At 46.9% G+C, this 12,981-nt stretch overlaps 1 protein-coding gene across 1 annotated transcript in view; it reads left to right on the top strand.

Annotated features, from left to right (window-relative positions):
* Positions 1-3,919: 3,919 nt before the first annotated feature.
* LOC138821883 (endogenous retrovirus group K member 21 Env polyprotein-like) overlaps positions 3,920-12,981 on the top strand; it is a 55,719-nt gene continuing 46,657 nt past the window's right edge. The window contains exons 1-2 of the mRNA XM_070014353.1: positions 3,920-4,047; positions 10,614-10,679. Coding sequence (XP_069870454.1) covers positions 4,004-4,047; positions 10,614-10,679 — 110 coding nt within the window. The 5' untranslated portion in view covers positions 3,920-4,003. The remainder of the gene's footprint in view (positions 4,048-10,613; positions 10,680-12,981) is intronic.

Consider the following 12,981-nt stretch of genomic DNA (forward strand, 5'->3'; position numbering starts at 1 on the left):
CTCCTGCCAAGGCTTCCGGACACCAAGAGGCCTAGGGGTCACTGTAGGTCACTGTCCTGTGTTTGCACTGGGGCCTAGGGGTCACTGCAGTTCACCATCCTATCCTACACTGGTGAGGGGCTCTGCTTCTTCGGGGAACCCTGGCCAAGGGGACTAGGGACCAGGCCGTGTAGCCTCAGGAATCCCGGCTCCCTTTTGATGGGCCCTTTGCTGGCCATGTACACTTTTCACTGGTACTGGGCTGTGTCCTCTGGAGAGGTCTCTCCCTTGTCCTAGCCTCTCCCCTGCCATGGAAGACCGGCCTTTGTCCCCACCCTCCAGAGTCTCTGTCAAGAGTCAGTGAGGTTGCAGACACCAACCCTAGCACTGGGGTGGACAGAGCAGGTGTATCCCCTGTTGTGACCAGGAACGCTGACCTGCCCAGGAGCTCAGCACACGGTACTCCTGTACCTCACCACTGCCTCATGCACTCCTCCCAAATCCAGGGGGATTTCTTCTCAGAAAGGGGGATTTTCTGGATTCAAGGTTTCTAGACACCTTTGTCATCTAAATGCGGATTTATGGACAGAAAAGGCAAAAGAGGTGATAAAACCAAATTTTCTATCTCTCCCTTTCACTCCTTCCTTTCTTCTTTGGCCTGGGATTTGAACTCGGGTCTTTGAGCTCGCTAGGCTGGCACTCTACTACTTGTGCCACATGCCCAGTGCTTTCTGCTTTCATGACTTTTTCTATAGGGTGAAGTTTCCATATTGTCAATGATTGTGTGGCCAACAAGACCAGTTCATTCACCCATTCACACGCCAACAGTGGTCTTCAGGAGGAAAGGAAATGCTAAAAAAAGTAATAATAATACACAAAGTTTTTTGCCTTTTGTTTTAGCCGTATATCTGAGCAGATTATCGTGGCTTTGGGTTTTCACCAATTGTGATCAAATTTTGGACAAAAAGCAGCTAAGCAGGGGGTGGTTGTAATTGGACGCTGGTGGCAAGCTCTACTGTCTCATTTCTGGGCCTGTGATGAGGGCTACGTTGGGGCCAAGCTGAGCTGCGCACTGCCTGGCAGCCAAGAAGTAGAGGCAGACAAGTTGTTTCTGGGAAAAAGACCCATGCTGGGAGGATACTCCACAGTGACTGCGCCCTCCTCCAACAGGGCTTCAGTTCCAGTGTCCACTCATGAGTGTTACCCAGGGATAAATATGAGAGCTTATGACTAAGTCAGCTCTCAAAACCCTATCGTCCAGAACCAGGCCTTTGTCCCATGAGCCTCTGGGGGCGTCTTTGGTTCAGACCCTGATAATAGCATTGGAACAGCAAATCTAAATCCCAGCAGCGGTCCTGGGAGAGGGCTGTGTGGTTATGTCTCAAAGTCAGGAGCCTCCTTGGCAGAATGAGTATCAGTGCTGGGTGACTGAGCAGAGGTTTGAACCCAGTGCTGCCCAACACCAGCACAGTGTTTCTCCTGGCAGATCTCCCCAAACTACTGTCAGAGTGGATGTTTCTAGAATCTTCGATGAGGCAGCATGTGGCCCTGAGCCTTGCATGGAGCCCTCTTGGGAAATACTGCCTCCAAGCCCAGAGGGACGGGTTATCGTCAAATGAGCTGTCCATACCAGGAGGAAATTAGAGAGAGATGTAGAGCAATTTTGCAGTGCTCTTGCTCTGCTGACAGCTGTGTATGCAGCTGGCAACGCATAAGGAGGATTTATTAGAAGACGTCATATTTGGTTAAGTACTTTGTATTAAGATGAGTGTTTCCCTCATACAATGGGTTTCCAACCATTTCCAGGTATTTTTTTTAACTCCTTGCATTTCACCGAGGCTGAATTAATTACAACAATTACCAGTCAGAAAACCCATACTGCCCAATTATCATGTAATTCATTTTCGCAGATCACTGTGAGTTTGGATAAAAAGTGGAAGACTTTTAGAAACTGCTGTACTTTCCTCTACAAACCTTACTGTTGGGCTCCATAGTTCTAGGGTGGCTTGAAGATGAGCTAAAGGCATGGCCTTTGTTAGAGTCGTGGCTTCAGTGGATAATATGGCATTAGTAGAAGTGTGGCTTCAGCAGAAGGTGTGGCTTCAACAGGAGGTGTGGCCTCAGCTGTAGGTATAGCCTCAGCAGGAGGTATGGATTCAGCTGGGGGTGTGGCTTCAGCAGGGGGTGTGGTCTCAGCTGTAGGTATGGCTTCGGCAGGAGGTGTGGCTTCAGCTAGGGGTGTGGCTTCAGCAGGAGGTGTGGCTTCAGCTGGGGTGTGGCTTCAGCAAGGTGTATGGCCTCAGCAGTGGTATAACTTCAGCAGGTGTGGCTTTAGCAGGAGGCACTCCTTGTGGCATCCAGCCAGGTTCGAATCCAGTTGTTGCAGCCTTAGGCAGATATGGAATCTTTCTGTACCTGTCTTTGCTCATGTGTAAATAGGTGAGTGCATGTGTCTTTGTTTTATGGGGACAAGGATAAGCCAGTGTAGCTGGTGCCCCAGAATGGCCAGTGAGCAGTGAGCACCTGTTGGTGCTGGCTGTAACCTTCCTGCAGGCTCACACAGCTAGCTAGCTAGCTCAGACATTCCAACACCTCATGGAAGGACACTCCAGGCTGCCTTAAAGGTCCTGGATGCAGGCAACTGTACTTGGCCCAGTCGTCCCACTGTCCTTTCCAGCCAGAGGGAGTGTTGCAGTTTCTGGCTATGCATGTGGGGGACCCAGTCATTTTGCTGTAGGCTGACACAAATGAGAGCCACCAAGTGGTGTCTCCATTGGAGTTCTTAATCTCCCTCTTTCTACCTGTCTCAGTGTGGTCAGACGTAAAACTCATTGGCCTGGGGCCAGCAGCACGGCTGACCCAAAATGGAATTAAACCACATGTTTCCTTTCTTCTCTTCCCTCCTCCTCCCTGGGCCACCAGCCGATGGAGAAAGCTTTCATTGCTCTCATTGTTTCCCTGCCCTCTCCCTTTCCTCCTCCTGCTCCTCCTCCTTGTCTTTCTCTGCTCCCAGGCCATAAGGTGAGCAGCTTCCCCCTGCACAGGTTCTCATGTGCTGCCATAATGCTCTGCCTCAGTGCAGGCCCAGAGTTGTCGAACTGGTAAACCTTGGATCAAAACCATGAGCTAAGATGAAATTCTGTACCTTTTAAATAACTTCTGTCTCCTGTATTTGTCTCCACAGCAGCAGCAGCAGCAACAACAAATCCATTGGTGCCAAAAGGAGAAGTATCCAAGAAAGAAAAGTGACAACGGAAGTGCTGTTATTTAAAATCATTTCTGTTATATCACTCTGAGGCTCACGGTGCTGACTGAAGTCTGTCTCAAGTTCCTCTACTGGTTACAGCCATACTTCTGAATGAATGTCAGGCCCCTTTGGTATCTGCTTGAGACTGGCTTCAAGACCTGTCCTCCATGCAGAGCACTGGTACCTACCCAGGGTCGGGGTCTCTACATGGAGTCCCGCTCCCCTCACAGTTCATCTGTCAGGCTTCTTTTTAACTCTTGAATTATGCTTTGGAAAAGCAGCCAATTGAGCAGAAAACATAAATTGTAACCTATTCTTCCTTGTACTAAAGTTTTAATATACTTTTTTTGTCTTTAGCTCAAAAGAAATCGGTTCTACATCCCTTTTAGACTATACTGACTCAGTTCCATACAATCTCCACGAAAGCCAAATTGCTTAATTAGACAATAATATCAGAGACATTGACCATTATATCTGATTACTGACTTCTCAGATGGTTGGCATTCCATTTATATTCTTTGCAGGTGTGTTTTTTAAGACTGAAAATAATTTATTGAGAGATGGTTCTTGGAAGTTATTTTTAATAGCCTAATGGTTTTTTTAATTTTCCAATCATTTATATTCATCATCTAGAACCGAAAATGGAGTCAGATTGATTCTCATCATGTGGCAACTCCTTTTTCCTCAGTTACAGACTGGTGGGACATGGAGATGAAGCCGAGAGAAGAATTATTTCACCATTACCTATGATGTTAGAAGGGACAGGCCACAGAGGAGATGAACTCTGAGTGGGGAGCCATAAAAGTAACCCACCGAAGAAGGTATGTTTTATGGTTGGACATTTTATTTGGTTGTCATAGAAGTCTCTCAATACTTCCAGAATATTGTTGCTGTTACCTTGCATTAGCGGAGTGGGAAATGAGGGTCAGAGGAGAAGCAAGATAGACAGGGGCCTGGTTCAGGCCACGGATCTCAATACTTTGAAATAATGTCCCCTTTCCCCTTTTCAATTACCACCAAGTAATTGGACCACCTTTTCAATTACCACCAAGTAATTGGACCAAATGGTCAGCTGAGCACCCACCAGATGTGTGACACCCATGCCAAATAGTTCACATGCACTTTGCCCTTGAATTTCACAGCCACAATGTGTGCTTTTGTTATCTCTAGTCTACAGATGAGGAACCTCTCTCATTGAGAGGGAAGGTCCAAGTCAAGGTCAAGTGACTGGCAGAAAACACAGAGCTGACTCGTGACAGAGCCACACTTCTATCCTAGGGGTTCTCTGTGCTTTCTCCTTACCCAAAGCTGAATATCAATCAGTATCACAAATTGATATTGCAAAAAAATAAACAGCTGGATGGAGGACGTTTTCTGCAAGTAGTTACTGTGGTGAAGGGGAAAGAGCACTGTTGGGACCAAGGGTTTAACACATGGCTTGGTGGAGGTGGAGTAGGATTGGTAAGTTTGCAGCAGGAAATCACATTTCTCTGTCATTAGTGTCTCCCTGGAGAGGAAATATGGTCTCTTTATATTGAATATCAAGAAGAGCTCCTGCTTTAAAAGCCATCAGAGCAGCTAGTCAGGATTTGGGAGAACCTCTTGGTTCTTACAAGCTCAATTAGACAAACACAATGATTGTCAACAACCATAATAAGTCCTCAGACTGTTTTATGCAAATGTAACATTCCAGTAAGGGAGTCCTGGATCCTGTGTTCAGCTATCCACAGTGGCACACTGTGTTCCATTTAGGGTGCCCCACTGTAGGAGGGTCCCAGGTGGGGTGGAGGATTTTGTGGTACTTGAACAATGATGCCCTCTGGTATGGTTTGTACTTGAAATATCCCTAAAAGCTCCTGAGTTGAAGGCTTGCTCCCCAGCTGGTGGCCATAGTGAGAGGTGACTGGATCCTGAGGGCTCTGCCTCTACCAATGGGCTCATCCACTGATGACCTCATAGCTGAGTGGGCTGTCAGGAGGCGGGGCCTTGAGAGGTGATTGGATCTCCTCAGGAAGTATCTGGCTCCACCAATGGGAATCAATTGATGATATCATAGCTGAATAGGCTGTCAGGAGGCGGGACCTTGAGTGGTGATTGGATCATGGGGTTCTCGCTCTAGCAACGGGCTCATCCACTGATGACCTCATAGCTGAGTGATCTATCAGGAGGTGGGGCCTTGAGAGGGGATTGGATTCCAAGGTTGCTACCTTCATCTATGGATTAATGCCTCCACAGGGTGGGGGATGTGACCTTGAATGGAGTAACTTTTCCCAGCCCATTCCCCTCTCCTTTCTCCACCTTGTGTTTCTGCTGCCACATGTGCTGCCTACCTCAGCTCAAAGCTATAGCTCCAGCCAACCACAGATGGAGACAAGCCCAAAGAAACCTTTCTTCCTTCGAGTTCAATTCCTTAGATCTTGTCACAGCATTGGAAAGCAGACCGACACTCTCTGTGAGAGCAAGCTCAAGGATCTGAGGCTGTACGGGGAGGGGCGAGGTGGAGGAGAGGAGGGGGCTCAGAGCAGGCCCGAGAGGGGGGCACTCTGGAGCTAGCAGAAGCGTCACATTGGACTTGCTATGATCTCTAGGCTGTGACGGTTGGGGACAGGGTGGAGATGGTGTGCTCTACAGTATGCTCTACAGATCTGCCAATGTGTGTAGTGTGTCACAAGTTTTCTGAGAAAGAGAGCACCCAGGGCTACATGGCTGGATGAGAGGATATGGCATAATTGTGGCTCTCCTCACACTTAGAGGCTTGGGGGACATTCACAAAAATCCTGTCACTGGCTGAAACCTCAAGACATGGGAAGATTGGCTCAGATCTCCATTTGTCTTCTATCTTATAGTGTGCTTGTTAAGGTTCCTCCTCCTCCTCCTCCTCCTGCTCCTCCTCCTCCTCCTCCTCCTCCTCCTCCTCCTCCTCCTCCTGCTCCTCCTCCTCCTCCTCCTCCTCCTCCTCCTCCTGCTCCTCCTCCTCCTCCTCCTGCTCCTCCTCCTCCTCCTCCTCCTCCTCCTCCTCCTGCTCCTCCTCCTCCTCCTCCTCCTCCTCCTCCTGTTCTCCTCCTCCTCCTCTTCCTCCACCTCCTTCTCCTCCTCCTCCTCTTCTCCTCTCCCCTCTTCACATCTCTTTTCTTCCTCCTGCTTTCTCCTCCTTCTTCTCTTCTTCCCTTTCTTTCTTCAACTACCCTTCCTCTTTCTTCCTAGTTCTCCTCCCTTTCTTCCTCCTTTTCTTTTCCTTACCTTCCTCATCCCAGGCCTTGTTCTTTCACTACTTGGCTTATGTGATTACTTCCAACTGAATCTTTTGAGAGCAAGTTTGTCCTGGACTCCCAGCTGACTAGCTCAGATCTTGGAGGTTCATGTAGGCACTGTCTTTATGGATGATCTGAGCACCACCTTCTGGGGACAAGAGGCATGGGGCCAGAGTCACCGTGGCGCACCTGGGCCTGGGTAGAAAAGCCCACTGGGCTGTTGGCATATTCACCAGCTGAGGGCTGGTTTATGCCGGGTCCTTGTTGCTCACTGTGGACTAACTTCCACTCCCAGCACCCCTTTGGAAATAGAAGCTTGGGATGCATGCTTGTCGTTGAGGCTCTCAGGACTGGACAAGAGGGAATTTACAAGAAAGCAGACATGTGATTGCTTGGGGAGTTTTAGTGTGGAGGACCTTGCAGCCTCATGACCCAGGCCCAGGGCTGCTGGTCCTTTCTGTAGTGGGAACTCTTGGCGATGACAGAGTTATGGTTATGAACTGGAACACAAGAACTCATCAGACACACCTTGCACCTTGCCATGGGGGTCTTTTGGGGAATCACAGAGTGGCATTGGACGGTAACAAGGGAGACCACCTGTCCAGTTGCTCCTGAGCACCCCCCCATGAGATGAGGCATGGGTTGGTGGTCACATGTTTGACATGGTCTTACACGATGTGATGGGACACTTGATTAGCACAGACCTGCCCTTTTCCTTCTCTCTCGATGCGGAGTCCCTGGCTACCCCCAGGGCCTCAGGCTCAGGTTCCCCTGGCAAGTGAGAGTGGAGGGCATCCTCTTGTCCCAGTGGAACTGCTCCCACACAGGCCATGTGGGAGAGAGCTGTGCTGGGCTCTGTGGTTCCTGCCCATCTGGTGTTCCTGCAAGAGACCTGTGGCTGCTTAGTAATATCATTGCTGTAAATCTACAACTCGACTTGTCTGCTAGTTTATATTTAAAGTGTTTTTACTGAGTGCTGGTGGCTTACACCTGTAAACCAAGCGACTCAGAAGGCTGAGATCTGAAGATCGCAGTGTGAAGCCAGCCTGGGCAGGAAATTTCTTTTCTTTTCTTTTTGCCAGTCTTGGGGCTTGAACTCATGGTCTGGACACTATCCCTTAGCTTCTTTTGCTTAAGGCTACCTTTATATCACTTGAGCCACAGCACCACTTTTGGCTTTTTCTGTTTATGTGGTACTAAAGAATCAAACCCAGGACTTCATGCATGCTAGGAAAGCACTCTATCATTAAGCCACATTCCCAGCCCCAAAGCTTTGCTCTTTTTCTTCTACTTTTCTCCTGATGCTTTAGGAAAAGATGGAAGAGACAGAAGAATAAAAGATGGGGAAGAATGTGTCCTTAGGGTCAAGAGATCAGAGCTTTACTCAAAAATCTAGAAAGAGCCAGGGGCAAGAAGCTCATAACTATAATTCTAGGTACTCAGGAGGCTGAGATCTGGAAGATTACGGCTCAAAGCCAGACCAGGCACATGAGGCTCCATCTCCAATGTAATCAAGAAACATCTGGGCTGGAGGCATGGCTCAAATGGTAGAGCACTGGTCAGTCAGCAAGAAGCAAGCAAAAAGCCTCGGTTCAAACTTCAGCACCATCAAAAAGACTCTGAAAGAAGAGGAAGGAAAACTAGTAGACATATGTACTGTGTTGTTTAATTACTGCCCCTCGCTGGTTGGTTATTTTCAAGGTGGGGTCTTGCTCATGCCTGCACTGGAGTGGTCTGTGGTCCTACTATTTGCGCTGTCTCATATCTCTGGGGATGGCACAAGCGTGCCACTGCTCCTAGCCATTGTGCTTCCACTGTGTCCGCATGTCAGGGGCAGGCCACCACTCCAAGCTACTGGTTGAAATGGGGTCTCGCAAACTAACATGTCTGGGCTGACCTCGTACCACAATCCTCTGAACTCCTCTTCTGAAGTAGCTAGAGATACAGGCTCGTGCCATGGTGCCAATTTCTTCCTGTTGTGATAAAGCCACAAATGCCACCATCGGTAGCCTACCCTCATGACACAATGGGACACTTGTCACTTCTCAATGTCCCCACCTTGAAAGGCCACGGACACAGGCCCATGGGAGTCAGCCTGCAACACATGCACTTTTGGAAGGACGGATGCAAACCAGTGCCCTCAGCTCATTTTGCTTTAGTTACTTTTTAGATAGAGCCTCACATTCTTGTCCTGGTCAGCCTCGACTGTAGTCCTACTGATGCTGTCTGCAGAGCTGGGATGACAGGTGTGAGCCACCATGCCCTGCTTGCTGGTTGAGATGGAGCTTTTTTTGCTTTGCTGGCTGTGATCTATGATCTTCTTTACTTTGACCTCCCCAGCAGCCCAAGATTCACTGGAGCTTTGAGTCTCACCTTCAACTCTGCCACCCTTTCTACCTTCCCTGTGCCAGGCTCTTCCCTTCACATTTTGTGAAATACAGTCTCAGTTCTCTGCCAGGCCTCTGTGATTTACTGCATGGTGGAGCAAGTAAGACATCCTTCATTTTCATACACAGGAGGAGCTTTAAAAGTTAGTCTCTGAAGTCAGACTGTAAGGCCTCTTGATTAAGAGTGAAATCGCAGACACGATGCCCCAGCTGAGCGCCGGGAAGATGAAGGTGCTAAGTACAGAGCAATTACAGCTAATTTTCTGATGCCCACATGCCCGTGGACCTCAAAGGTAGTCTGAGTTCAGGTGTTAGTTGGGGTGGGAGTGGGGTGGCGGGCTCACTGGGCTGGCTTTGGGAAGATGTGAGTTGAGTGTGACTCCTGAAGCTACTTTGATTAAGGGAGGTCTGAGGGCTAAAGGGTAGGTAAGAGATGGAGGAGGGCTCCCTGGGTATGTGGAGTCTCCACATCACTACCAGGCTTTGGAACAAAGAAATAAAGACATGAGGATAGATCTCCCTCTCTTCACCAACAAGAGAGTGGGCAGCAAGGGCGGGCAGGGGAAGGGAGAGGATGAAGGGGTGCCTGTGGAAAGGGAAAAACTGAATTAAACAGAAATTCAAATTGCATTTTTTTTGTTTGAACCCAAGGCCTCCCTTTTTCTCGCCCTCCTCTTCATCCCTCCCTCCCTCGAACTCAGGACCTTGTATTCACTCTAGAGATGAAAAGAAGCATACAAAGAATCTTGCTTGGCTTTCTTGCTCACAGCTGGCGATGTATCATCTGAGCCATACCTCCAGTCTGAATTGTTGCTGGTAATTTGAGAGACAGATTCTCAAAGACTTTTCTGTCTGGGCTGGCTTTGAACCAGTCTCTCAAGCAGCTAGAATGACAGGTATGTCCATCAGGAACCAGGCTTGCGTGTCCTTTATTTCTCAAATTATATAACACAGGCCCAGGCTTTTCTGCCTGAACGCGGCACTTCTGAGATAACTTTTTCTTCAAAGAACTGCGCCTCCTTCCATCTCTCAGGAAATGGTACGGACTCTGAGTCTCTGAGCACCTCATGGGGAATTCAGTTTCAACAGTATCTTCTCCCCAGCTCCAAGCCCACATCTCTGGTCTCCGTGTAGGAATGAGGGCAAAGGAACACTTCTAGCTCTGGTCTCAGAGGCCTGGGTCCAGGTCTGACTGTGTCTGCTGATCTCTGGGGTTGGGGTGAGTCTATGTATGGATCACATGGTGCAGACAGGGCTGGTTATCATGGTGGCTGGGGAGGGAATGAGGAGAAAGAGGGGGTTGTAGAAGAAGGAGGATGAAGACGAAGAGGAGAAAAGTAGAGAAAGGAAGAGAAAAAGTAGTAGAGAGGTGTTGGGAGCCAACAGTAAAGTTTAAAGTTCATCTTGACCCTGGTGCTCACTTGAAGGTAAGTACAAGGAACTGGTTTACTTAGAAAACACCAGGTGCCCGGGATTGCTTTGCTATGTCTGCAGAGTTTGTTTTACTTTCTACCAGTTGAACTTGTCTTGTTTTTACTGCACTCTATTTTTACTGAAATTTTCCTTGTTTCTCTGGACTATTGTAACCTTATGTTACTTCTTGACTTCTGATAGTATATATTAAGAAAAGTTAAAAATAAATGGTGCGCAGTCTTGAGCTGCAGACCTCCCGACCCCAACCTTTGTCTTATGTCTTTATTTTTCTGCATCCTCGCCAACTAATTCAGGATTCCCTTTTGTTGCCGGCAGGCTCCAGCAAGTGGCACCCGAACAGGGAACTGAAAACCTGGGATCATGGCAGAGGACCCAGCTAAGGTAAGAGGACATCCAGAAATAGAGAGCGGGAGAGAGTATAGTCGGGAGTAAGAAATTATGGGGCAAGGTAACAGCCACATGTTATATGTGCAGGCTCTCAAGGGTATGCTTCATGCTCAAGCAGTGAAAGTTAGACAGAGTCAGTTAGAATGTATCTTTTACTTTGTTGAGGAAGTATACCCCTGGTTCCTGGAGGAAGGAACCATTAGTTTAGAAACTTAGCAAAAAACAAAAAACAAAAAACAAAAAACATTCAGGGACACTATGATGCAAATGCCCTGTAAGTTAAAACATTGCTGCTTTGTAATTGTCTGGTATCTGTGTAGCCTGCAGGTTCTGTATTGGGGTTGGCAAGAGGTATTGGCGGACGCACTATAAGACAGCCAACTGGGCCAATGGGAGCCATCCCCCAGATCCCCATCAGGGTAAACTATTCACTAGTGCGGACATTTGGGCCCATCTGTAGTCCAACACTTTCTGTCTGACAGTCTACAATGCGCACGCTGTAAATGTGTTTTGTCTCAATGTTTGTGTGTATGTATTCTGGAATTCTTGGAATGTTTCTTCTCTCAGATTCATCCTGATGTGAGAGCCTAGAGGAGACTGGCTAACACTCGCTCAATATCTGTTTCTCTCTAGCTCCTTCTTTTTTACTTATACTTTAAACTGACCCCCTTTTCTACGCTTCACAGCCACCTCCTTCACCCTCTTTGGATCAAGAAGTCGGGGGGTGGTGGGGGTGAAAAACCTGGAGGATCTAACAATAACTTAAAAGGGCCGGCAGGGAGAACTCACAGCCGGATGAAAATGCCACTGACCACCTACAAGTGACACCAGCAAGACCTTAGCCTCCAGCCTTGACGGCCGCTAGGGACTTCTTTCCCTTTCTCCAACATGACTGGCAATTTTCCTCTACCTTGGAAGGCCCCTGGGTCAATGTTTGCAGGAATCTAAAAGAAAAATCCTCCGGAGGTGAGTAGAGGGGGTTCGAATCCCCTGGTAAGTGGATTTGAGTCCCACTTGTGAGTGGTGGTGAGATGTCTCCCCATTCACTGAGACCTGATTTTGTCTTTGTGGCCACTGTTTGTCTTGTTTACTTCGGTGTGTTTTCTGTTCTATGTTTTCTGAGGTAGGGATGAACTGGGGGCCCATTAGTCCCCAACTCAGCCTTTTGTTGTTGTCTTGTCTAGTTCTGTTTTAGAATTGGTACCAGTTTTAAATGTACATACAACTGATTGATTTTTGTGCGCTTTAAGATCTGTGTGTGTGTTGTGTGTGTTTGTGAACATGTTTAAGATAAGAATTATCAGCATGCTGTAACAATTGGGTGAGTTTAAGTTTAAAATTCAAAAGGTTATGAGGTTTGGACATTACCAAAAATTTTAAAGAATTTTCACATTGTTTTAAATGACCTTTTAAGGATTCTTTAACTTAAAAAAATAAAAAATCTGGTATTTTAAAATGCATAAGGCTGTTTACACTGTAATCAAGTTATCTGGCTTAACAAAATGCATTGGCTGTTTGGAATTTAGTTCTCTTGGCTAAAATTTGGGAATAAATATTAAAAGTTTAAATGTAAAAGTTTGTTTAACACTGTCAAACACATTACTGTCCTGTCTGTCTAAAAGTATGTATTCTCATTCAAAAAACCAAGAGATAAGAAAAGGAAAAACTGTAAAAGCCAACAAAAGACCTAGCTTTAGGAGTAAGGGGTAAACAGGCCAAAGTTCAGTTCAGCTGGTCATACATGGTGGGACAGGCCATGGGAGGAGTCCACGCATGGTGAAAGGGGACAAGTTGGCACAAATGCAGTTCATCATACCCTAAAGAGTGTGATTAGGTGTGTGCCCATTCCACAGGAGGGGCCAAGTGGCCCACTTTGTTCTGTCCTTTTTCTCTACAGGTAAATACTAGAAACATGATGGTAAAAAAAATTAGTGATGTGATGATCTGATTAGTATTGCTAAAACTGCCCCTTGGACTTAAAAAGAGGGTTAAAATATATTTGTATAATGTGACTTGCTTTCAATGATCTTCTACAATTAGGATATGTTTTTAAAAGTCATAAAGGTGTTAAGTTTTCCTTCTTGGTACAGTAATGGTGATTGTAATTCTTGCATTAAGGAAAAATTGTCATGTGAGTTTATAAGTTTTAATGTGTATCTGTTTTAAAACAAGCATCCAAGAGACAATGAGTGACACTTGGCCTCAAGATTTTAAAGGATTTTTTAAAAAGGTAACTAAAAACTAAAATATAAAATAATAAAAGAGATTAATAGGAGGCTTAAAAATTAGGAATGGA

The sequence above is a fragment of the Dipodomys merriami genome, unplaced genomic scaffold (assembly GCF_024711535.1).
Source record: "Dipodomys merriami isolate MVZ:Mamm:240054 unplaced genomic scaffold, mDipMer1.0.p SCAF_95, whole genome shotgun sequence".
NCBI classification, from domain to species: domain Eukaryota; kingdom Metazoa; phylum Chordata; class Mammalia; order Rodentia; family Heteromyidae; genus Dipodomys; species Dipodomys merriami.